The sequence below is a fragment of the Pseudonaja textilis genome, chromosome 4 (assembly GCF_049901715.1).
Source record: "Pseudonaja textilis isolate UNSWEBS1 chromosome 4, rPseTex1.2, whole genome shotgun sequence".
Taxonomy (NCBI): domain Eukaryota; kingdom Metazoa; phylum Chordata; class Lepidosauria; order Squamata; family Elapidae; genus Pseudonaja; species Pseudonaja textilis.
In genome coordinates this window covers 47,777,322-47,803,368 of record NC_141993.1, presented here as the reverse complement: position 1 = coordinate 47,803,368, position 26,047 = coordinate 47,777,322, and the positions used below count along the sequence as shown (strand labels likewise).

The 26,047-nt window shown below is 37.6% G+C and overlaps 1 protein-coding gene across 2 annotated transcripts in view; it reads left to right on the top strand.

Annotated features, from left to right (window-relative positions):
* The first annotated feature begins 689 nt into the window (after positions 1 to 689).
* The window catches only part of TRIM8 (tripartite motif containing 8), a 62,303-nt gene continuing 36,945 nt past the window's right edge, over positions 690 to 26,047 (top strand). Inside the window, exons 1-2 of one of the 2 annotated variants that reach the window (XM_026704687.2) lie at positions 690 to 829; positions 3,447 to 4,128. In XM_026704687.2, the coding sequence (XP_026560472.1) occupies positions 3,559 to 4,128 (570 nt within the window). In that variant the 5' untranslated portion in view covers positions 690 to 829; positions 3,447 to 3,558. Of the gene's footprint in view, positions 3,245 to 3,446; positions 4,129 to 26,047 lie in introns of both variants that reach the window. The other variant, XM_087932817.1, reaches the window with a different exon arrangement.

Here is a 26,047-nt window from a genome sequence, read left to right as displayed (position 1 = left end):
AGGGCACATTCTTTTGATTCCTATTCAGTTTCATATCTGTTCTATAACAAGTGAACTACAATCATGGAAATCCAGTGATTTTTGAACTTTGGCAACCTCTCCCACATCCATTTCTAGGATATCATTGTATTGCCAGGATCGGGCTCAATGATGGCAATACATCAAAGCTAAATAATGGAATAACATAAAAGATCATGACTTCTATGAACCAGAAGCGATAGCACAGCAGTGTTGAATTTAAAATACCCTACTCCGTTTGAAGGACTTCCAGGACGGGGCATCAGCAGCAAGTTTTAATATTGTAGGTAAGGTGTCTTTTTTCTTTGTTCACCTGGTATTTTTAGCAGTGGTAATGACCCCAACAGTGTACAAAAACCAAGCGGTGCTTCGATCAGAAAAAAAAAAGCTTATATTGGCAAGCAGATACAACATCCCATTCCTTTTCAAAGGCCACGGGCAGCAGGGCTAAAAAGACCCCGATTGGCAAGCAAAGCCATCCCGTTTCACACACACACACACCCGGCATCGCTTAACCAAGGCTCAAAGCCTCAGGGATCCCAGCGAGCCCTTCCCTTTATCTGTGCCACCCCGGATAAGGCCAGCTGGGACGCCCTGCTGCCGGCACCGGGAAGAAAGCAAGCCTCCTGCGCCTATTCAATTGGCAGCTCCAGCCAGGCTCTTCCCCTCCCTTTGAGGCTGGCGGGAGCAGCCCACTATGACTCAGTCATACCGTGACATCCAGCAAAGGCAAGCGAAGAGAAGGGAGCTCAGCAATGGCTGGCTCTCCTCAGGAACGGCAACGGGCCTCCTAGCGGTCCCCACTCGCTCAGTAAGTACCGTAGGAAGGCGGGGAGAAGTCAGGCGCGAGAGGCCTGCAAGGCCGACCAAAAGCCGGAGCCGCCGTTGCCCCTTTAAGAGAGGCCGGACGCGTTGTGTTTAATGTATCAAATTGTGGCGGTCACGTGAGGCCCTGGAGAAGGGGTTGAGGAGCAGCGCGGCGGCGGCAGCAGCAGGAGTAGCGCCAGCCGCCATCGTCGCCGTCGAAGGTCTACCGAGCTGGGGAGCGAATGGCTGGCGCTGACTGCGGCTAGAGTGGGCGCAAACAGGGCAGGAAGGAGGGATTGAATCCAGGCGAGGGCCCGAGCTGGGACAGCGGCTTTCTCCGGACTGCGCGGCGATTCCCCCCCGTTTTTTTTTGTCCTTGCGCTTCTGGAGGCTCCACGCTTGTTATTCATCGGAGTCGATTGATCGATCGATCGATTGACAATCGCGCGTTAAAGGGGCCCTGCCGCTGGATAACCGAGAAGCTGGGTTCGGATTGAGCTCCTGTTCCTTTAAATTCGAGCCGGGGGGAGGGGAGGGAAGTCCTGCGATGCGCCCTTGATCTTTAGTCATCTTTCCGCCCTTGAGTTCCTTCATACTCCGGTTCTTCCTTTCGTTCACCTCGATCCTAAAGGCGCCTTCGCCATCCCAGGAGAAGCGGAGGGGAAGAGGCAGCAGCATCTCTGCCCGTTTCCGACGCCTGCTCCCTTTCACCTTGATAGCGACCCTTTCGATCTGCTCAGCATACTTCATTTAATTTGATTTTTATTGGGCCATCCACTCCCTACTTCGGACCTGCTTCGTATTGCAAATCTTAAAGGGGAAGGGGGGAGAAGGTGGTTAGGGCTTAATTGGGGTGTGTGTGTGTGTATCTTTGCGAAGCAGGCAGAGCTTCTTAATTAGCTTAGATTCATCACTTCCCTGCCTTGAATGGGGAAAAGATTTTTGAAAATCCATGTAGGCTTTCTGTACTGGATCCTAATCGATAAATGGACCTGCTTTTTAATTTATCACCCTATTTTTCTCTTCCGGAATTCCCATATTCTTTCTTGTCCTTGTTGTGTGCGATAGTGTGGTGATAGTACCCTCTTCCCCACTCCCCCGGTTTAATTTTTCTTGTTAGGGGCTGAAATCGTGGCTGGGTTTCCTGTTTCTTTTTTTATGTGACACGGGTCCGATCCATTAGTCTGCTAGCTCATTCTGTTGTGACTGAGGGTGGGAGCCGAAGAAGAGAGGTGCTGAAGAGAGGGGTCGATAGATATTTTTTTAAAAATACATTTTTACTTAAAAGGGGGACTGAAGGGACCCAAGATGGCTGGAGATGATTGCAAGGAGTATGTAGGGGTTTCTTTGATCTGATAATAAAAACTAAAAGACACAGCAGCTGCAGCTATATAAACCCAATTTAGAACACTCCGCTTCTCCCCTTCTCCTCCCTGTATGCCTTTCTCTCTCTTTCCCCCATCAGGACACACTTTGCAGGGTGGTGCCATTCACCAGCTCCCCTCCCTTGTCTTTTGCACGGTTGTTTCTATTTCTCTCCCCTAAATCCTTCAAATTAAAAATAAAATCAACTCAAAATGGCTGAGGACTGAGTAGGTCCTCTTGGAATTGTACATTTCAGCAGTTCCCTTCCAGCTCGTCTGTCTTCCTCTTCTCCCACCCCCTTGCAGGCTGGTTCCAAAAGGAGAAATAGCTTTCATGTCAGAAGGGAAAACAGAGAAGCAAAGGGGAAGAGGCGGGGTCTGGGCTTTTCATTAGCACTTGAGAAATTCCTTTTCAGTTTGATCAAGGCATACTTGTTTTCCTTCCAGCGAGAGCAAACCATCACTCTTCAAAAGGCTGAGGATTTTGGAGTTGGGAGTATTGTTTTCACCTTAGTCTTATGAAAGATTAAAAACAAGGCAAATCTTGAAAACAGAATTCCACAGAATATTAGAATAGGTTGTTTTTCCATTGAATTTGATTATTACTGTTCTTCAGAGTAGACATTTTAAAAGTATTTTTCTTCTTCTCATTCCTATTTGTAAAAAGAGCAAAGAATGGGAGGGTCCTTTTGGCTCTGGGCTGGAATTTCATCTGAGTGATTGACCGTCTTCCTTCTGCGATTGCACTGTCCCAAAGCCAAGGAAAAAAAAATCCTTTTGCACCATTCAGCTGCATTAGAAAACTAGCTCCTCCTCCTGCCCTTTGCATATGGATTTATCTCCAGCTTTTGAATGATTCAATTAAAGACTCAAATACTAATTTCTTACGGAGGAAAAATAATTGAAAAGGGACGCTTGAATTTAGTCACGAGGGATACAAATTCCTTTCAGATATTAAATGGTCAAAAAGTGGTAATTAGGAGTATTTAATATAGGAGATTTATATGGCATTTGGACTTCCTTTTGGATTTTGTATGGAGTTTTTTCAATTCTCGGTAAGTTTTACTTTTGCTTTTCAGAATCAGAAGTAAAAACCTTATAAGAATTAAGAAAATTTGGCTTTAAACTTTAAAACTATTCTGCAATTTTAGTACTGATTGTTAATTATATTTAATAAAAGTGGGCTTGTTGGGAATATATTACTTTAAATTTTAGGAGATCTACATTAATTTCATTCTTAATTTTTTGGTTCATTAGCAACTTAGTGGCCTTTCTGTTGCAAAAGTGGAAACTCGTCATCATCTGCTTTAGTAGACCAAAAACTGACTGTTTAAAGAGATTAAAAGGAAAGTTCTGATCTGGGTGAGACATGGCTGAAAACTGGAAGAACTGTTTTGAAGAGGAGCTTATATGTCCTATCTGTCTGCATGTCTTTGTGGAACCTGTCCAACTTCCTTGTAAGCACAATTTTTGTAGGGGATGCATAGGAGAGGCTTGGGCCAAAGAGTCGGGGCTAGTGCGTTGCCCTGAGTGTAATCAGGCCTACAACCAGAAGCCCAACCTTGAAAAGAACTTAAAATTGACCAACATTGTGGAGAAATTCAACTCTCTTAATTTGGAAAAGACTCCCTCTGTCTTACACTGTGTCTTCTGCCGCCGTGGGCCACCTTTGCCTGCACAGAAGATCTGTCTAAGGTGTGAAGCTCCATGCTGCCAATCCCACGTTCAGACACACCTGCAACAGCCCTCTACAGCACGTGGACACCTCCTGGTGGAGGCGGATGACGTCAGGGCTTGGAGTTGCCCCCAGCACAATGCTTACCGACTGTATCATTGCGAAGCTGAACAGGTTGCTGTTTGCCAGTTCTGTTGCTACTACAGTGGTGCACACCAAGGGCACTCAGTATGTGACGTGGAGATCCGACGCAATGAGATCAGGGTAAGTAGGAACATTGCTTCACACTTAAATGCAGCTTTCTTCTTGACTGCAAAATACAACTAGTTCATTTGACAGGACTGACCTCATTATTAGTCAAGCGTTTTTTTTTTCAGATGGTGGATGGGAGGGGTCCTGAAGCAGCCCCTACCTTTCCCTTCTTCTGGGGTACATTATTATGGGCAGCCTAGAACCTATCCTGCTACCTGTCCAGATAGTGTAATGCTTTCATTTGAGGTGGTGGATATTGTCACATAATCAGTTTAAGTGAAATAGAAGAGATTATTACTTTGAATGTTTTTTTTAAATAAAAACAAAATAAAAACATTTCTTAAATTACTAAGCTTTCTTTTGCCCTGGCAGCGAAATATTTTTGGCCAGGTCAGTACTGGGTGCTGTATCAAAGAGCATCAAGGAATTAGTAGTCCACTTCAGGTAAAGGCCGGTTTCTTAGCTGTCTAGTCATCCCCAGTTCTTTGTTTACAGCCAGCTATGGTTTACTTAGTCCCTGTTTTGAACTGAGACCAAAGAGGAACCATTGACACCAAATGACAAATAGTAATTAAAAGTGCAGCAAGAACTTTTTTCTTATTGTTTTTTTATTGCTCAGCAGGATCACTATTGTTTTAGTAGCTTTGCTCCTTAATTCTTCTAAGAACAGTTTTATCTTCAATAAGAAATGTGACCCCTTTTGCTCAAACATAATTTTTGCAAGAATAAAATTATCCATTCCACCTTTTTATAAATAAAGTGGTTGTTTAAGGGTGGTTTTTTTTTTTGCCTTTCGCTTTTTTGTTGTTGTAAGGCCTACAGAATGCACTCTTCCATTGCTGCTAACAAGATTTACTGCAGGTTGCTTTAAATACTTATCCTGGTATTATTCTCAAATCTTAAATGTGAAAATGAAGTAAACAAAAGCTGACATTATCTTTTCAGATGTCCTTAGAAATCCGTCAAGGGAAACAGGCTTCTATTGCACAGGATGTTGGGGGAGGGGAAGGAAGGGATAAAGCAGTGGGAATGTGTGTGGTGGGGAGATGTTTTTCAATGTAACTAGTTACTCAAACAATAAGGTATATTTCTGGAAAAAAAACAGTTATTTAAATGTCTTCACTCTGAAAATTTCAGAATAGCAGGAAATGGATTATGTTACGCTATTAAAGATAGGCATTGGCTTATTAGCGGATATAAAATTCTATATAGGCTAGATTCTTCTTAGTGGTATAGCAAGTGAAGCTTTTGAATTTTCAGCAATTTCCCTTATTACTTTCAAAATAAAATGCCCATTACAATATTATTTGGTTCATTCTGGGAACCATTTCTTCAGACCCAACTGTCTTTTTTGCTCTTATTCAGAAATGGGATGCACAAAGATGCCAATGGACCTAAAGGTTGAAAGTCCAGTGGTGAAATCTGGTTTTAAGCAGCTTTGTTTCTGGTAGTTGGGAGCAAAGACTTTATTACTTTGCAGTCCTCTTATTTTGTAAGACCTGTTGTCATATCACCATTTTTCTTCCCTTCCTCCTTTCTGGCCAACTTCCTAGAAAGGAATACTGTACCATATGAACTCAACCCTCTCCCCTACTCTGACTCCATGCTATGAAACTAGATATGAGATGGGATCTTCACATTCATCCAAAAGCAACAAAAGCTACTCCCCAAAGAAGCCATCATTTAGTGGTAGAGCAAGGGAATGTAACTGGAAGACCATCAACAGCTTCAAATTAATATTTTTTACCTTGACAATACAGTAAAGGTGGGATAGTCAATCTGGTATTCTGTATTCTTCAGATATTTTTTTCCTGCATTCCTTTAAATTCCAGCCAGCCTGACCATGAACATATACTTTGGACTGTAGTTTGTTTAATTCCTGACATCTCGGTAGTTTCTGATAGGCTGAAATTTCAGGGGTCTTTGGAGGGGCGGGTTTCTATACATGGAAGTTGTACAAAAGATTAAAATATCACAGAGGCGATGAATATTTATTTGACTACAGTCATAAGATCACCTAAAGTAGTTTCGCTTTTGGCAACATTAAAAATGGCTAAGATAGACTTTTCCTCTGTGTCATCATTTCCCTTCATGCATGTTTATCTATGAAATGAAGTTGTAATCTGTACTGGTGATCATGAGGCTGAAACCAAGGAGTGGTGTTTACTCTGGATTAATAATGAGTTTAAGGGTGTGATCTTGAGTATGTGGCAAAAGTCAGGCTGAGGAACATCTCTGTGACAACACCTGCATGTAAAGACAGGCTTGGCTGGGTCCCGTCTTCTTTTTTTGATCTGATCCAGTTGCTTCAAAATCTGTACAAACAGGTCCACAGAATCCTTTCAAGCATCATTGTGTAGGATAAATATTTAACAATAAATGAACAGCAGTGGCTGTAAAACAGACAACTTGTGTATATTCCAGTGTTGCCAAAATGACTCACCATTTAGCTGCTAAAATGGGGGAGTGAATAAGTCATTAATAAAATTGCTTTCTTATTATTTTCCAGTTGGAGAACTAATCTTGTGGTTGGGATGAGGGTATGTATTCTTAGTAGAAAGAGTGAATTTGAACAGAAATGTTATTTTTCCTCAAATCTAGGAGAGGTTTGGCAAATGGCTGATGAACTGAGATTGGTAAATCTCACTAACAGTTCAATTCAGAATTTTTTTTTTTGATAATGAGTCAGTATTCTGGAATTTTTAGTTATGCGCACACCCAACTTTTTCTAGAAACGTCCTTCATTGCCTTCCATCATATAATGTAGTAAACTATATTTATTTTGGACCTTACTGGTGATAGTCAGGCTGCATATGAAGTGAGTTAGTAAAAAGTCATCTCAGATTGTCTGGTAGTATTTTCCTGAATAAGCAGACATTGTCTGGAAATCAGCTGAACTCTGTGTCCTTGTTTGGGCTGGGCAATTCTTAGTTTTGACTTCAGTGTATAGTAATGAACAAAACCACTACATGTTGAGTTGAGTTTATTGTTGGAAAAATGTTTTTGCTTCTCTTAGCCCTGCTCAATTTAGCACTTTTCATGGGAGAATATTTTGAAAGCTAATGTGATTTTTAAACATACTTAACTCTATCTAGCCTACCAGAACCATTTCTCATTCAAATTTCTGAGGATGTCTTTCACTGAAGTTAACTTTATAGTTTTATTTGCATGTAAGTTTTTGAAGGATGTGAGCTGCTCAGTAAACTCCTGCTGGAAAGATAAGTGGTCATCCATTTGTCTTTTTATACTGTTTTGTTTATATCGATTGAGTCAAGTAGGCGTAAATGCAGCACTTACATTTTGTCCTTTTGATGAGTGCATATCGCTCCATTTTTTTCTCCTATAATGCTAAATTTTAAACTATAAGTGAAATGAAACAGCGACTTGCTACTTTGGGAGAATTATATGTATACCCTTCATATTGTTGGTGGCATATTCAATCAATATCCATCAGTAATGGATGTAATCTACATCTCTTCCTGTCTCTGAATAAGTTTCTTTCCAGTGTTCTTCATTAAAGAATATGAGTCTTCCCATGGTATACTTCATGTATCTCCTTGACTAATATTCTAGAATATTCTTCATCTCATCCATTGTCTAATTTCCTTTTCTAACAATTTTTAGATTCTGTCCTTACATGCACTCATGGGCATCTCTTTCTCTTTTGTACATTAACATAGATTGCAGTTTTAATTCCTATGCACTAGGCTTAAAAAACCATTTTTTTCATTGCAGTAGAAGTAAAGGAAATGATTTAAACAGGAATATGGACATATTATGAAGTGAAATGCAGACATTCTAAGAATAATGGGAAAAGTTTTGAAAAAAGTCTACAACAATAAAATTAAAGCCTGTCTGTTACAATTGAATAGGGGGTTCGTTGGAATGAATTAAGTATGTTGGGTTTGTTTCTACAATGGGCATGCTTGTACAATTTTTATCAGCCATAGGTAGTTTTGATTATAGAAATTTTTCGAGTCCTGGGGTAGATAAGGCAAGGGATGTAAGATTTCAGCCATTATTAAAATTAGGCCATTTGGTTCTAAGAAACAATATTTATTATGGTTTGATTCAGAGGAGTTTCATGGTATATGCTGCATTATATGTGCTCTGAGAACATATGAAATTGAAAAAGAAAGCCAGTATTTTAAAAATGTATTGGATAAAAACTAAATGTATCTCCTACATAAGTCTATCTAAACTGTTTACACACCTGAGAAACCAAATATTCCTTTCAGATTTATTAAAGCTAAATATATTAAGTGGGTGCAACAAGATTGTCATATCAAGTATGAACTAATTTCTAGTTCCCGTGGATTAGTTTTTCCCTATATTAGTGACCTTGGCGCATTAAAATTAGTGATATTTTTGCTCATTCCAAGCAAACTAATTCACTGCAATTTTTTACTAAGAGTTTTTAAATTAATCATACATTAAAAAGAAATGTGTGATTAATTTAAAAACTCTTAGTAAAAAATTGCAGTGAATTAGCTTGCTTGGAATGAGCAAAAAGAGTCATTTCACGTGTTTGCATGAGCATCAAATTTGGTATTTTTTATTACCAGAGTACAAAAGCAAATTGCATTGTTTTATATTTTCTTAAGTTCTACAAGGTTCCAGAAGTTGTGAATTTGCAGAAAAGCTAAATATTTGCAGATAGCTTGGTTTGCTCTCATAATAAAAAATAAAATTTTCAGAAACCTCAACAAAGGGGAAAGAAACTTGAACGCTCATTTTGAGTCCTTTTATGCTTGTTATTTTGTATTGTACTGCTATTTTTGTTGCTAAACAAAAATAGGTTTCATTAGGTTTTTAACTTAAAAGGCAGTTTTTGAGACCTATAATAAACCAGTTCATAGCATTTATACATTTATTATTTCCTTATTGATTTGATTTCTATGTCTACCATCTTGCCATAGCACAACTTTTTTTAAAAAAAAAAAACCTCTTAAAAACAAATAAAAGCTAGAAAAAAATTATCCCTTATTCTCCATATATATTTCTGCCTACCAACTATGAAAGAAAGACCTTTCTGACCTTGAAACATTCTGAATTGCATCTGATGTACCCCATATCTGCAATAAATGAAAAAGTGGTGCTATTCATGTTCATTTAAAATGAACATAATTTGTCCAAAGCAAATAGATTTTTATAAGGGAAGAATACTTTGAGCATCTTCAGGATTGAATTCTAATGATAACATAACAAATGAACAAAGGAGACGGGGGAGAGATTGCCTGTACCCTCAGTATGGCCCAGTCTGGTTTGCTTTGCCTGTGGAGGCAAGCAGCAATTAGTTTATGTTCTGCAAATTGGCTTTTCATGCTCTCATCAAACGCTTCTCCCATTTGGCTGCATTGCCAGTGGTGGTGGTGGGGGAGTGTCACAGAAGATGGCCTTTGTGCCAGAGTACATTCTGACAGAATTCGTTACCTGGCCTCAAAGAGGCCCAATGCTTTTTTTGTGTTGAGAAAGGCAGAATTACAACAGCTCCACCCAAACCACATGCAGGAATCAGCATGTGAGAGAAAACAAAATGGTTAAGAGTGTCGCTCTGAAGCCTTCTTTCATCAGGAGCTGTCCTAAAGTGTCATTTAAAAATCATTCAGCATAAAGGGTATTATGGCCTAAACATGATTTATACAGTCGTCCTTTCTTCCCCTCTTCCTCAGCTGCCTTCTGTCTTCATCTTTCTTTTTGTTGGTAAAAATGCTTATAAAGTCACAGTTATAATTTTGCATAGGCAAGCTGTCTCTGGGTGGCCTGTAAAACATGTTGCTGTCTGTTTTTCCAGCTCCATTTTCTGCTCTGCCTATCACTTTAAATGTGATGTGAGGCTGCAGGCCTTCTTCTCCACAGCAGCCCCCTCCCCCCTTTTTTTCTTCCCTGAAACTAGCAAGGCCTGCTGAGGTCTTCTAATCCCTTGGCTTTCTGCAGCCTGAATTTTCTCCTATTTCCATAGTTCATAGTTCCCTATTTTATGCAGCCATTTCCATTTCCCTCTGTCTTGGCCATGCTTCCCAAATGCTCTTGAATGATTTGTAATAGCCGTTTTGCTCCTCCTCATCTCTCTCGTTGATTTTCTGACTGGTTTGAACGGCCTCTGCATTTTTTGAGCTGGGGCTTCTGTTTTCATGGAAATTAGCAGTGAGAAAATTAAATGTATAAGATAGAAGGAAGGACTATTTCACAGAAATTTTGGAGGTTAAAGTCTAATTACCCAATTATCTCCTGGATGTTGCCCAGGAGTAAAGGTCTGGCCTAAAGAAATGTAACACGAAGTTATCTTGGGAATTCTTACATTTGCTTAAGAAAGGAATGTTTTGTATGTTCATAAAGTTGAATTATTTTTATTCTCACTTCTCCCCAGACAACTTTTGTAGTAAGATCTATGGGACTGCAAAATCTCTCCATGTGCTTTATTCTGGATCATCATGGAAATAGGCAGGGTGAAACACATACTGTGAAGGGAAGCTGTAGATGAGGATCAAGCACATGGAGTTTCAGAAACAAGCAGACCACACTACTAATATGGGTAGAAAGCATGCAGTGGGGAGTTGTCACAAAGACTTTTTAATAAAAGGCTTTAAATAGTTGAAAACCAAAAACAAACTAATATAAAGTAAGAAAAAAAAATCAAAGAGAAAGCTAAAAGTGCAAGAAAGGGGAAAAAAGATTAAAATAAGTGTTTTATGATTTTTTTTCCTACAGCAGTTATAAGTATAATTGTAAATTTATATCTTTCTCTAAAGTTACATGTCCCCTTTCTATAATCTATCCTGTCTAATCATAAATTCTCATAAGTCTGTTTTTTTTCTATTTTCCACAAAAAGTCCACAAGGGGTTTCCATCAGCAATAAAAGTAGATATTTTTTCTCTAATCAAAGAAGTCAGTTGGCCATCTCAGCAAGCTCCATAATCTTCACTTCCATTGTATTGCTGAAGCTTTCTTTTTTTGTGCATACAATAATCTCATTGTAGTTATATAAAGAACAATGACTACGTTCCATGACTATGTCCATCAATCCCAAAAGATTGACCTTTGGTCTCAACTATACATTAATCTTTAAAATCCTCTAAATCAGGTATATATATTTGAATTCAATATTTTCTAGCTTTTTTTACATTTCCACCAAACATAAAATCTCCCTTGTTCACATTTCCAACATGAATTTGAACATGAATTTATATTGTACGTTCTAGACACTTTTCCTTGCTGACATATATCAATGGCACATCATTTTATAAAAATTATCTTTAAGATTTCAACATAATGTAAATTTCAACCCTTTCAACCACATATTTTCCTGTTCCATATGTATATTAAAACCAAAATTTTTTGCTCCCTTTAGCATACCGGTAGTTGTTGATTTACCACTATTCATTTAACAACAGTTCAATGTTACACTGGCCTTAGAAAAAAAAAGACCTATGACCTGTCCTCAAGTTACAACTGTCACACTATGGTCGTATGATTGCAATTTGGGTACATGACAACTGCCTCACATTTATGATAGTTGTAATGTTTTATGGTCATGTAATCATGATTTGCGACTTTCCCAGTCAGCTTTTGATAAACAGTTAATTGAGGAAGCTGAATTTCTTAACAATTGTGTGTGTCACTTAACAGTTGAGTGTATCACTCATATGATTCACTTATTAACCATGGTAAAAATGGTTGTAAAATCAAGTCCAATCATGTAATGAGCTATATAATAACTATATTGTATAGTAATAAAAATTCCAATCCCAATTATAGTCAAAAGTAGACTACCGGATTACCTGTGCATTTTTTAATTTGTTCAACTTCTGTTTCATTTTTCAATAAATTTTTAGATATTTTAGCAATTACATGTTCATCATTTGTATGTAATTCCATTTCATACTCAATCTTGAATGTTCAAACCACATTTTTTGTCTACTTTAAATCTTTTCAATAACTGTAAATAAGAAGACCATTGGCAACTGTATCTCTCTGCCATCAATTCTTCTCTAGATTTTATTTTATATCCCTCTTCACAAAATTCTGCAATCGCATAATAAGTTAGCCATTTGTGTTTGCCTGTTATTTCTGGTCTGTAAAATGTTTCTTGTTTTGAGAGCTACAAAAGTGTTATTGATACAGCCTAGATTTGTATTTATTTTATAGTCATAGTCACAGAATACAGTCTTTTGTAATTGAAAGAAATACAAATATTCCCTGATCCCTGCAAAAATACATCCCTGATGTATTTTTATATAAAGCTTGAATAAATTTATCTGTTAATTTTGGTTTGCTTCTCCTTTTAACCATCTGACAAAAAGAAAGCATATGGGAATAAAAGTAAGTACCCTCAGTGACCTTGTGGTTAGATGGGAGAATGGAGATCAGACTCTGTGGCTTTCATTGATGCCCATCCTCATCAAGCCATGCTTGAATGAAGAGCAAAGCAGAGAATAGTTGGTTACTGCCACCATGAACCTTGATTGAAGGGCAAAATTTTTGCTGTATCCTATTTCACAAGATGATCATTCGGTCTTCTCTTAGAAATAACTGGTATCATTCCCTGTCTAGACTTCTATAGCTATGCAGTTTTAGAAGACGGGGGACATTCCTTTGGCAATGGTAAATTTTGGTGCTATACTAAGTGCTAAGGGATGGTAAGCAATTCTTTTTTCCTGTATGAATCCTATTGAAAAAAAGAGGTAAAGCACCTTCATTTAAAAGTCTAATTTCCTCCTCTGAAAAGAGGAACTCGATGGCAAAGCTTGACATTCCCACTGACCTCCCACTAATTAAAAGGGCAGAAGATGTGCTTTTTAGCATTGTCTACATTGTTCTGAAGGCTCTTTCTCATTCATCTCCTGTGTCCAAGGCTCTGTTTTGCTTAGAATCCTGTTTCTCTATCTATCTCCTTCCCTCCCCCCTGCCTCCCCCCACTCTTTTCTCTCTCTCTCTCTGTTTTAAATATCCTGATTTTCTGTCCCTGCTCATATGAATAAGATGCACATTGGAACCATTTGCAAAACAAAGTGTTGTGTGTTTTGAGATATGACAGAGAGGAAGAAGAGGTGGAGGGAGGGGAGGAGGAGGAGGAAACAATTGTGATTGGATATAAAAAAGAATAAAAGCTGCTGGCTTCCCCAGGGCCCTTGTGTTCCTAGCTCTCCTGCCACCCACTTTGCATGTTTGAAGTAGGTTACTGGCTGATATGTTATGTGGAAAAACAAGGGGCTTTCTCTGTTGAACTAGCTTGATATTTCCTAACTTATTCTTCCTGCTTGATATATAACACCCCTCAGGATTCTCTGTATATGCAATGCATATGCATGCTGTCGATTTAGGTCTGGAGATAGGTTTTCAGATTTGCGCAGAATTCTGTACTACTAAAGTGATATCTAGAATATAATGTTCACCTTATGTAAAAGCAATTGGGTCAGTTTCAGTTTAAGAAACCTGTAAGTTCTGTATGTGTATGTGTGTGTATGTATGTATGTATGTATGTATGTATGTATGTATGTGTATGTATATATATATATATATATATATATTTGTTTTCTGAGGTTCTCGCGGGTATTTGTATGTGGATCTTTGGTTGTATATTTGAGGATGTTGGTGATTTCAAGTCTGATTTTGTTAGCATCATCAGGGTTGGTTTTGGTCAGGCTGGTTTCAACTCCACATATGATGGTTTCTGTGGGGATGTGTTTGGGGGCGACAGCAAAGTTGAATCCTTTTGAAAGGACCTTGGTTTCAGCTTCAGTGAGGATCTTGCCAAAGACAGAGGCCTGATGATGATGAATGAGACTTCATCGAAACGTTGCCTAGACACTTTGAATCTTACGCGGGAGAAAACCCGAACAACCAAAGATCCATATATATATATATATATATATATATATATATATATATATATATATATATATATATATATATATATATAATATATATACATACATACATATACATACATACATACATACATATATATATATATATATATATATACATACACACACACACACACACACATACATACATACATACATCATATATAAGTAAAGGTTATATAAAATGGTTATATAAAAGGTTGTATAAAATATTTCTTGTGTGTGATAAACTTTCATTCTGAGGAGATCAAGACTCTTTTGTTGGAATGACAGATATCTCATACAGAATAATGTAGAAGACACATTATTTGTATACTATATATTTTAAGGTAGTAGATACAGAACTCAGGATCACATCTGTTTGGAAATATGTTTGGAATTTACAGAATAACTGAGTTGGAAGGGACTTTGGAGGGCTTCTAGTCCAACTCTCTGCTCAAGCAGGAAACCTTATACTATTTCAGACAAATGGTTGTCCAATCTCTTCTTAAAAACCTCCAATCTTGGAGCAACTTCTGAAGGCAAATAGTTCCACTGATTAATTGTTCTAACTGTCAGGAAATGTCTCCTTAGTTCTAGGGTGATCTCTCCTAGAATAATTTCATCTATTGCTTCTTGTCCTGCCTTCAGGTTCTTTGGAGAATAGGTTAATATGTCAATCAAAACATTTCCTCCTCTACATTTTGTTGTGGGTTTAATGACTGGATTGTTGCTGCTTTTTGAACAGAGAATGGAAAGACTGATGGTTAAGGCAGGCCTTTTGGGGATCACACGGCTTAGGAAGAAAATCCTCACATGCTTTATTTATATTTTTAACAAAGACTGAATAGTCTCTAGAATTAAAATAGGAAGACCGGTCTACCTTTCATGTTGTAGAAGCCACCTTTGTTGTGCTTATAAAATGCAGGTGGTCCTCAACTTACGACTGCAATTGAGACCAACATTTATGTTGCTCAATGAGAAATTTGTTAAGTGAATTTTGCCCCATTCTACGATTTTTTGTCACGTTAAGTGAATCACTGCAGTTAAATTAGTTATATGGTTGTTAAGTGAATCTGGTTTCCCCATTAACTTTGCTTGTCAGAAGGCTGCAAAAGGCAATCATATGATTCTGGGACACTGCAGTCGTCGTAAATGTGAGTGAGTTGTCAAACACCCGAATGTAAATCACATGACCATGGGGATGCTGCAGTAGTCATAAGTGTGAAAAATGGTCATAAGTTACTTTTTTCAGTGCTGTTGTAACTTCAAACGGTTACTGAGTGAACTGTTGTAAATCAAGGACTACCCGTAGTGAATACTACTGCTTTTCATTGTTGTAAGTAAACTCTGAGCTGTGCTGATAAGAACATAGGCTGGTTACTCAGAATTAAGTTTTCCTTTGTTATAAGGGTGGACAACCTTTTGATGGCTATGGGCTGCGTCTAGTTTTTAGGAAATTAGTAAGGGCCTTAGTTGGCCAAACAATAATGCAAAACCAGTGAAGCCAGAGCATGTATGTTATCTTCTAGGTGTTATTGGAGGGGGGGGTCCTAGATATTTTTGAATATATTACAATGTTTATTTTAATTTATTAAACACTTAAACTTACTTTAAAGTACACACTACATGTTTTCTGTATTTTCCACATAAATGATGGGAAAGTAAACTGTTAAATGTTCAGAACAACAACTAAAGGAAAAATGGTTAAGAGGTCATAATTTTTAATTGTAAGATTTTTAGATTCTTTTAATGATATGCAGTATAGAAATGTTTAAAAATATCTCGAATATATACAGCAACATCTTTTGCCTAGTGACATCCACTTTTTTTGTTCTCACAGTTATGGGATTGTGCTAAAATGTGTTGCCTGCAGATGCTTGAAGTTTTAGTCCAATTCTTATGGAGGTCACTTGGCCTCCCAGAATGATCCAACAAAGTTAAAGACAGTGGCCACCATATTTTTTAAGGAGTACTTTTTACAATAAAATTTCCAGTACTTTTCTAACCTAGAGCAAATATATGCAGCATATATTATGTCAGTCCTTCAAGGTAGACTCCACAAGGATTAGAACTCTCCTTTATTGTTGCAAAGTGGAATAACTGAATGTTGAAAGTCTGTCAGAGAGTCGTCACCCCTACCCCCCCCACCCCTTCCAATATGAAGAAACTCAAGAAGTGGGGCAATCTTGAGATTTCCCCCTACTCCTTCCGGGACTAAACTGTATTTTACAAAAGTTGCTGTTGAGTATCTTTTTCCAAAGTCATTTTCACACTCTTTTGTATATCCTTTCAAATACAACAATGCTGTGCTAGGCTTGATAGCAGCCCAAAACAGTATGGTTAATGGTAAGATTGCTGGGAGTTGGATAGAGGTACTGAAGCGCAGGTTCTTTTTACCTCAGATCTGAAGGAAAAATATACTTATCTCAGGTACAAAAAGATAGATGGCTACAAAACATTTCACAGAGGTATAAGTAGAAGCTAAGAGAGTATGTTATGAAACAGGAAGTCATTATACAAATTTCTGCCTACCCATAAACTCAATAGATGGTGTAAAATAACACTAAACCTCAACCTCCAGAAGTTTCAAAATCATTGTACTGACCTGCCTTAGAAAAAAGGTATAAAGATTACTGGAAAGGTGTGGGAAGTACCTTGAACACTAATCTGTTTTTAAATGCCTAATATTCCCATGCAGTTATATAAAAATACTTCTTCCAAACCCTCTGATCTTGGCATGTGCCAATCATATGGATATTATATCTAGGTTGCATCTATATATCTTTCTCTGTGACTTATTTGATTACAAGCCTATCTTATTGCAGCATTAATTTTCTGAAACAAGGAAATTGCAGCAGAGTGAAAAACTTATTTTGGAACTTGAGCTATTCTATTTCTAACCTGCAATTTGTGCCTGCAGTTTGTTTGCATCAGTTTGGGTTTGATCCATCAAGGTCCATTACTTTGCTGTTCTCTATTTGCTTAGAAATAGACACATATTGATCAAGCATATGGTTTTCAAAGAAGAATCCATAATACAAGGAAAATGAACAATTCAAAAATAGTGTTTTAAAAAGCCATCTGTATGTACTGTTGGAATTCTTTCTTAAATGACATTTTACAAAATGCATGGTATGTTCAAACCTGGATGAAGCAGATTAGATAACAAAAATAGACTGGATGCTACCTGCAGAAACAATACACCCCTTCTTCCTATAGCTTCTCAGATCTTTTGCAACTGAAACTATTCTATTTCAACCATTTAAGTAAGTAGGACACAAATGTATGTGTCCTACTTACTTAAACGGTTGAAATGGAATAGTTACATTTCTATACTGCATACATTTCATTCTTTCAAGCTAAAAGTAGTTTTCCCTTGACCTTATCAATCTTGTCTTAAGTTTCCAACCTTTCTGTTTCCTTTTGGAGCAAGGGAATCCAATCTTAGTCTATCAAATTAAAAATTTGCGGTCCTAGTTTATATCCAAATTCAACATAATAATTGTATTCATTAGATTTCTTGCTAAATCATGGGTTAAGGAAGAGATTCTCCTGGAACCTAAGTACTAGCTATCTTCAGTAGACTAAATGTTATCATTGACTGCAGAGAGCTAAGTAGAAGTATGAGGAGTTTTCCTCAAGGATAGATGGGTCATGGCTCCTATCTTCACATGTGTTAATGGTTACATAAAACCTTTATTCTGGATGTGGCCTTTAAAAGCGCTGAAAAAGTGGCTGAATTAAATCTCAATTTCGGAGGGGAAGGGGAAAATAATAAAATACTTGAAGAGCAATCTTAATAATTGAACTTGATTTTCTGCTCACTTTTTGCATGGATGGAACCACAGCCAGGTGTAGCTCCCATTCCAAAAAAGCAAATGCACCACAGTTCTTCAGTGTTTAAGTCTTTAAGATTAAGACAAAGTCCTGCTAGAGGTTATACTGTATCTTGCTAAATCAAAGAAGCACATGGTTGAAATCTGCCCTTGATAATCTTCAAAAAGAATGCATAGTCTAACCTAATTCTGCACTGGAAAATTCCAATAAATACCTGAAACTGAGATTCATTTCCATAAAGACCATACTTCTGTAGTAGAGATGAAAGACTGGGCGGGATAGATATGGAGAATGCTTAATTTAGCATTCTGTAAGAAATTTTTGCTTTTGTTTTAGTATCTTTATCAATATGTATCTTTGATTTTCTGCCTCATAATTTAATAACAAATCTTTATTAAAGCTATGTCCCTATGCACAAACAGAATGCACAGATTTATCCCTATTTCTGTAATCTCTGGTCTAATTAAAAGATAGCTGAATATGCATGCATTGTTATAACACTGGCTTATATAGCTGCTATGTTCATCTAGGAGTCAGTTATCAGAATCCATGATCTTGGTTATTGTGTATCATGAAAAAGTTTAGATTATGAACGTATGAGTTCTTATCAATAATGTAATTCATGTGTAAGAATCTCTGGTTTACTTGTTGGAGTCACATGTCGAGTCACATGCCATTTCTTGGAAACAGAAACAGTCAAGTCTAATACTGTATTACCCCAAGGGTAAAATAAATATTATTTATTATCAAATAGAGTAAAGCAATCATTACCAATGAGGATAATCTAAGATTTGATTGTGTGGGATCTAAGAATGCCATTTTGAATAAGAATCAAGGGTTAAAACAAACAGGGATCCAGATAAGCATTCACTTACTATGTTTAGAAAATGTTAACCTTGTCCTCTATCATGTTGTAAATAACAGCATACAGATTTATAGTAACCCTTAATGAGTGGGTATTTTTGTATTACACAACTATTTGACATAATTTTTCAAAAAACTTTTTCAAAAATATATTTTTATTTCAAATGTTTAAAATGCTTTGATCCACCCATAAGTACAGTAGCAAAACTAAATTGAAAAGGTCTAATAGAGGTACTGACATATTTTCTTATCATTTTGGATCTTATGTTCACATAACCCAAAACGGAAGTATATCGTTTTTTAAACATTTCCTAGGCTGTTAATTTCTTAGGTGGCCTTAAGTTGAATGTGCATTTCATGCTAATTAATAATACAGTTCAGTTGATTTTAACCAACTGCTTTGTAAAGGTTGAGGTTTGTAAACTAGGTTTTCTAGCTTAGCACTTTGTATGAAGCCAGTAATTGTGGATTTTTTCTTAATGATGATAATGACTTAGCTAGATATGTGACATTACTAGAGGAATGTATGTTGTTGTCATACATGATACGTTAAAGATTCACTTTTAAAAAATCCCAGCTTGCATGCAGGAAGTCATTGTTCTAAACTACAAAATGATACGTTTTCCCCTGCCTTGCTTAAAAATAGAATAATATTATGTACATTACAAATGCTCCATCTTACTCCAAAAAATTGGTGGCTCGAATAATCAGTATCTTGGCTTTGATTCTGTACTGTATGTAGAATCTTCTGTTGCTTGGCTTTCTCCCTGAAACCCACATAAATGCTTATATGCATATGCAGTAAAGAGCTTTTTTGTAATACACTGTACAGGCACTGAGGCTAAACTGAAAACACAGCAGTTGTAGATAGATCCAGATGAAACAGTTGGCAGAAGGTAAAGGTTTGGATGACTGTCTTCTTTCTGTCTCTTTTTGAAGTAGGAATAAATGCTGGCAAGCCAATCTGCTTGGGCAGTCTGCTGCTTTTAAGGAGAGATACAATTTGTAATTATCTCAGCCCTTCATCCCAAAACAGTGGACCATTAGTCGATTTTTTAAAAAAGAAACCAGTATGTTGGAGACCGTTTTCAAAATTTTCAATTTGAATGGCTTCCTTGGCGTTCCGATTTAGTGAATTGTCTGGTTTTTAAATCTCTTTCTGGAGACTCATTTTTCATTTGCTCTGCTTGCTTCCTCCTCAGGTTCTTCCTCCCCCTTGCTATGTGTTCCTTTTTGCTGACCTTGCAAATAAGCATGAGGTCAGATGCTCTTTTGCAAACACAAACATTATTGATCATGTTTTACTGGGATGTAGGAGTATTTCTTTTGCCTCTACCAGGAGGCAAATGGATGGGAACAAAAGGCAAAATTAAGTTTTCCAGGAATTTCTCTGTACTTTCAGGGTGGATGGCCTGATCAGCAAAAACTGCATTTCTGCATCTCACTGGAAGCCAGGAAGGGATGGCCTTTCCCAGACAAAGGACTCTGTGTGTGTGTGTGTGTGTGTGTGTGTGTGTGTGTGTGTGCGTGAGTGTGTGTGTGCGCACGCGCACACGCGTGCACCAGCCTGCCTATCCCTTTGTTCTCTTGTTCTGGTGTACCATACGCTGAAATAGAAAGCTGCTTTCCTGTGGCTTGGGATAGGGGGAGTAAACAGCGATAGGTTGATTGAATTGCTGGCAATGTAGGGTAAAAGATGTAAGATCTCTGGGCTCTATTATCATGCCAGAAATGTTAGAAAAATCACAGGATGGTTTATGAATATCTCCCAACCAGCTTTATCATCATTACTAGAATTTAACATAGTATGGCATATTAGAGAAAATAAATCCCCCTCTTTAGGTGAAAAGCAAATTCAGAATGTTGTTGAGAAATACATGTTTGATATGGAAAGGCAAATCTCTGGGGAGGTTAATGCAAGCTTAATATGGGACTAATCATGATTAAAGCAATGGATATGGACTAGGACACTGATTGTATGTCTAATCTATTTGATAATCATCCATACAGTTTTTCCTTTCATTTCATTTTCTGGGTCACTAGCTTGGGAATATTATTACTGAAGGACCTCTTCAGTAGTTTGCCAAATGAACACGATTCTGCATGTTAGCCAATTTTTTTCAAGAAAGATGTAATTGGCAAAGTCTGACGCTACTTTATTTCCCATCCCCTCTTTCTACTATTACTGATTTGGAACTTTCTTCCTTATAATGTATGTGCTTCCTTTGCTTACATAGAAAATAAATTATTTTGAAGTTTCATATTATGCACATATGCTGGGCAATCAATACAATGGAAATATTATCAAGGAAATATTCATTGAATCCTCTTGCCCATATGTTAATAGTTAGCCATGCCTTTAGTTTTTCCTCCTAATTTTAATATTTACAAATATTTCAGTAGAATAATATCTAAACAAATATAAATATTTGAAATATTTAAATATAATTCCATATAGTAGAGTATTTCAGGAAGAAAAAGCTAGAATATTTTAAATTTGATTTTTTTAGCTACTTTACAAATTAAATAAAATGAAAAATTAATATTGTACAAGAATGTTTCAGAATCAGAACCCCTTAGTAGTAATCCAGTTATCAAGAATAATTGTTGCTCTGGATGACCAAAAGTAAAAATAAAGCAGAACTGATGGATTTAAAACTTAGTTTTGTCAAATCATGTATGGATGTGTGGGATTGTGCATGTTATTCAGCAAGAATTTTGGCAATCAGTTTTCTACTATCTTCAAAGACAAAAAAAAAGCATCCTAACTTTTATTGGTACCTGTAGCAGAGGTGTTAAACTGGTGGCCCATGGGCCAGATAGGTCACGTGCAGGACACACCCACCCCAGCTCTGTGAAGAGAAAAAAAACTTTTTCATGATATGTCACGTGATGGTAATGTGACATGGCGAATTTGACACCCTTGTTCTACGGTAACAAAAATTCTGAAAATAAGCGCTAAAGATTGTACAAAGAATTGTAGAAAACTATCTCTGTTTTATTTTTTGGACAGATTAATTTTATATTGCATTCACTATTTTTCTATAATTGTCATGGAAATTAAATAAAGTTACATTAAAATATTACTTACCACTATAATGTAAAAACTAAACACCATTCTTAACACCATTTCAAATGGGGAAAATCAAGGAGAAGTATCCCAGTTTGGAAGTGATGCTAAAGTAAATATTTTATGCATGCCGGATAAAAATGTTTCTGAACAGAAGTTTCTTTAGAATGGCTTCTTTTGCATATTTTCATATGAAAGTAGATGCTTAATTAGTTCCTTGCCCATCCCCCTGCCTCATTTTCCTTAAAATTTAAAAAAAAAACACCAATATTTTAAATTGAGCCAAGAATGCTGCTAGCATGTGGAGATTGAAGCTGTTAACCAAATTACAAGCCTTATAACAAGAATAATTTATTTAAGCTAGCTATGGAATACTGTACTTGAATTTGAAGAACTGTACAATCCAACTTTTTCGTTCCTTAGCTTAAGGTAGAAATCTTCTGATAGATATTTAGCTGTGGTTACCTTGACTAAAGTAACTACTCCTTATTCCTGGTCCCAAAGGTGCTTTTTCAGGAGGCAACCGTATTTTCTTGTTTTTTCGTTTGACTTTACATCCAAGAAGCTTCTCCTCTGACAGGGTAGTGGGGAATGGAAGAATTTATATTCCTTGTAGACAGCTGGTCATTTGTATCCTTTTAGAGGGTCCTTGAAGCACCTGGAGGTTTATCTGTGTCTTCAGGGTCACTGAAGTGTACTCCTGGTTCCTGTAGTCTGCATTTTTCTCTCTGGAAATCTATTCCTATTCCACACCATTCAACATCTTCAAAGAAAAATACAAGTCCCGCTGCCTCCTGAAAAAGCATCTTTGAGACAACCATGACCTGGATGACTTCCTTATTCCTGGGTTTTTCCTAATCTAATATCCTACTGTTTAAATTTCTTACATAATCTTATAGAGTTGATTTTAATTGCTGAATGTGATGCATCTGGACAGTGCCCCTAACCTGTGGAGAAGGAGGAATAAGGCTTGTGTCTGTGTTTAGTAATTCATACAGAACCTGCTTCAAGTAGAATGAAGTTGTAGACTTTTTGAGGTTCAATGTGGTTGCATTGCAGAAGCAAGGCTATCCTGGACCAGACTCTTATCTTGGTTAAAAGATATTAAATTAGGTTACCCTTTTTGTCATCCTGTGCTCTCTATGGACATGACAAAATATATAATGGAAATGAAACAAAAAGTAATGGGAAGTGACTCAGCAGACTGACCCCCATTTCCTAAAATTTTACTAAAATTATTATTAAGATCAGTAATGTCAACTTAATGATAAATCAGTGATTGAAATATCAAGTTACACAAATGCTTACGTCAACAATCCCATAATGAAAAAGAATCTGTTGAACAAACCTTGCAATTTGTTGATAATATGATTAGGTAATCATATTATAATCATATATGCATACTATATGCAGCATTAATTTTATTCAGGAAACTCGTAGAATCAATACAAAATCCCATAACATTTAAAAATAAATGACAGTTTTTGTTAGTGTGAGAAAATAAGAATATAGGGAACTTTTTTGTTAAAGAGAAAGAGAAAATATGCTGACAAGGACATAATACCAAAAAAAAAAAAACCCTCTTGAAGTGTTATGCAATGTAATTCTATACACAAAAAAATCTCACTAAATTCAAAGAATCTCACTCTCTGAAAAGTGCACTTACAGTTATAAACATAATGTCATAATATATGGTTATGACATCAGAAGAGTAAGCCACGGGAGGTGGGTTACTATTCCTTTTTTGTGTTCACATCTTTTAGCTAATTGTGAATTTAATGTTTTAGTAACAAGGGATTGAACAATGGATTTTTGGTCCATTATATTTTAGATGCTTTCCAGAAAATATTTTCAGAAAATGGGTGGAAATTACACATTTTAAACCAGAGGTAAGTTGCAGATATTGTCCAGTCATAGAGCCTAGCAGCCTTAGTTAGCTTAGACATGTTAAGGAGTGTTGAGAGATACTATTCAACAACATCTGGAAACTGACATGTTGCATGATCTCTGACATAGTCTTTGATGGTGCAAATTCCAAGCTAAAAACTGCTGTTGCTTTTTGTAATTGCAGCCATGTTGATTTTCATTAAACCAAATAAAGCAGTACTTTCACAATGTTGAAAATTTTTTAAGATAAGTCTATACCTGTAAAGTGAGTTATCTATGGAGCCTGTTTACAGGTCTGCCAGTAAGATCTATTATGATAGAGGTTTTAGGAATTCTTTGGAGTGCATGATTGAGAATAATTTTCCAAAATTAAATATATTTTGTTTTTCTGGTATTTATCCTTGCTATAATAGTCATTAATCAAAATTTCTTTAATAAAGCTTTCTAAATTCAATGAACTGTCATGTTGAAAGATGCAACATAATTCAAACAGAATTTATTTCAATGGGGTTTTTAATACGCTTTATTCTTTTTTTGGCCAATGGAGGATAAGATAGAAATCTATCATTGGAGATTTGTAGTGGGATGGTCTCACTATGTGTATATTTCTTTCAACTAAGATGAATTGGACAGTTTCTTGTTACTTGCTCCAGATGAGAAGAGCAGAGGGAAGCAACACAAAAATGCAAGAATTTTGGCATGTGGAGAGGAGAAACAAAACAATTAGCAAACACTTAGCTGCTTGACAATATTGTCTTTTTGAATATATGGTGTTTAATCAAGAAGAGCCTTCTCCATCATGACTATGGGAGAATCCACACATATGGATTGAATCTGCCTTTCTGCCCAGAGACTGAGTCATCAATCTTTGCTACACCTCTTCCTGTCAGGCCAGGAAGTCCCCAGGCCCCAGTCACGACTCAGTATTGGCCCTATAGAGACACGGCAAAGTTTGGCTCCAATGATTAGTAGCAGAATGTAGCAATCTTCAATGTGTGGATTCTCCAAAGGTTTGCAACATTTTGAAAAACTGAAGACAGGCAGCCATTGGAATTTTACAAATTCTGGCGGCTTCCCCTACCAATTAGGGTCTCACAACCCAGGCAAATGAAACAGCTCGACCATGATCTCCCACCCCCGGGATGTGTGTGCTCCAGCCGTGATTGACTCCAGCATGCTGTTCACGCGCCCAGGCTCAACCAGGTAACTTGGGGGGGAGGGGCGCTTGCGGTCATAGCACCAAACAGCTGGTTTTCAGGGCCACCACGCTGCCATTTTACTTCTAGACTGCATGGCAAGTTGTACAGGCTACCCCAGGAAACTGGTAGTGCCGCCACTGCCATGGCCCAAGAAAGGAACCCAGGGCTGAAAAGCTGCCCAAAGAAGAGGATTTGGAGCACTCAGCTCTCCTCCTGGCACGATCTGGGCTGAAAGCACAATGGCTGATCACTCAGCATCCAGTATGGAGCCCAAAAGTGCTAAACAGTCCAAGTAGAGCCCCAAGAAGATCAGATCTGCAAGTAAGGAGGCAGAAAACAAGATAAAGGCAAAAGCTCTTTATTCAAGGAAGAACGAAACAGAAAACAAAGGCAGAGGATGCTGGAAAAGCAGTTCGCCAGAGCTCAGAAGCAAGCAGAACAGGAGAGGTATTTCCCCCCCCCCCCGCCCCCAGCCAGATCCTGGTTGTTCCCGCCCTCAGCAGCCATTTGTGCAAGACTTGCCTGCAGCTCTTGGAGCATGGTCACCAGAGGGAGATAGAGCAGGAATATATTCCTTCTTGCAGAGGAAATCCAAACTGAAAGATTTCCCCTTGATTGCATGATCCCTAGCCCTGCAGATTTACAGATCAGAGACAGAGCTAGGGTTCCTGAGGCCACATTTACTCCCATGGCAGCAGGGCTCCACTTAGCAGATAGATTGGGCCCAGAATTATCGGATGAGATTAAGGCCCTCATTTCTCAGGCCATTACTCAGGGGGTGACCTCCACCCTGAGGGGAGGAGCCATCCATCTTCCCTATGGTCTGATCCTCCACTGCAATCTCTGCAATACCAGACCTCAATGGAATCCCCTAGACACCAGAGGGCTGCTTCACTGGCCCATTCCATCAGGAATAGGGCATCAGTTACGGAGGAGGAAACTCAAGGAGAACAAGGATTTTCTGAGGATGTGGATTTATCTCCTGATCCACCCCTTTCATTGGCCTGTTTAAATCCCTCTCCATAAGGCTAGGACCACGGCCCAACTTGATCCTCAGCCTAGCAGGATTTTTTCTGAACCCACAGTTCAGAACCCACAGCAGGAAATTCCGTGCCCCAAACTGTTTCTGAATGTATTCCAGAGATAATGGATGCAGCCAGGTTCATTTCCCACACGGGGGTAATGATAAGTTCTTCACTATGGCTCCTCTCCTTACCAGGGG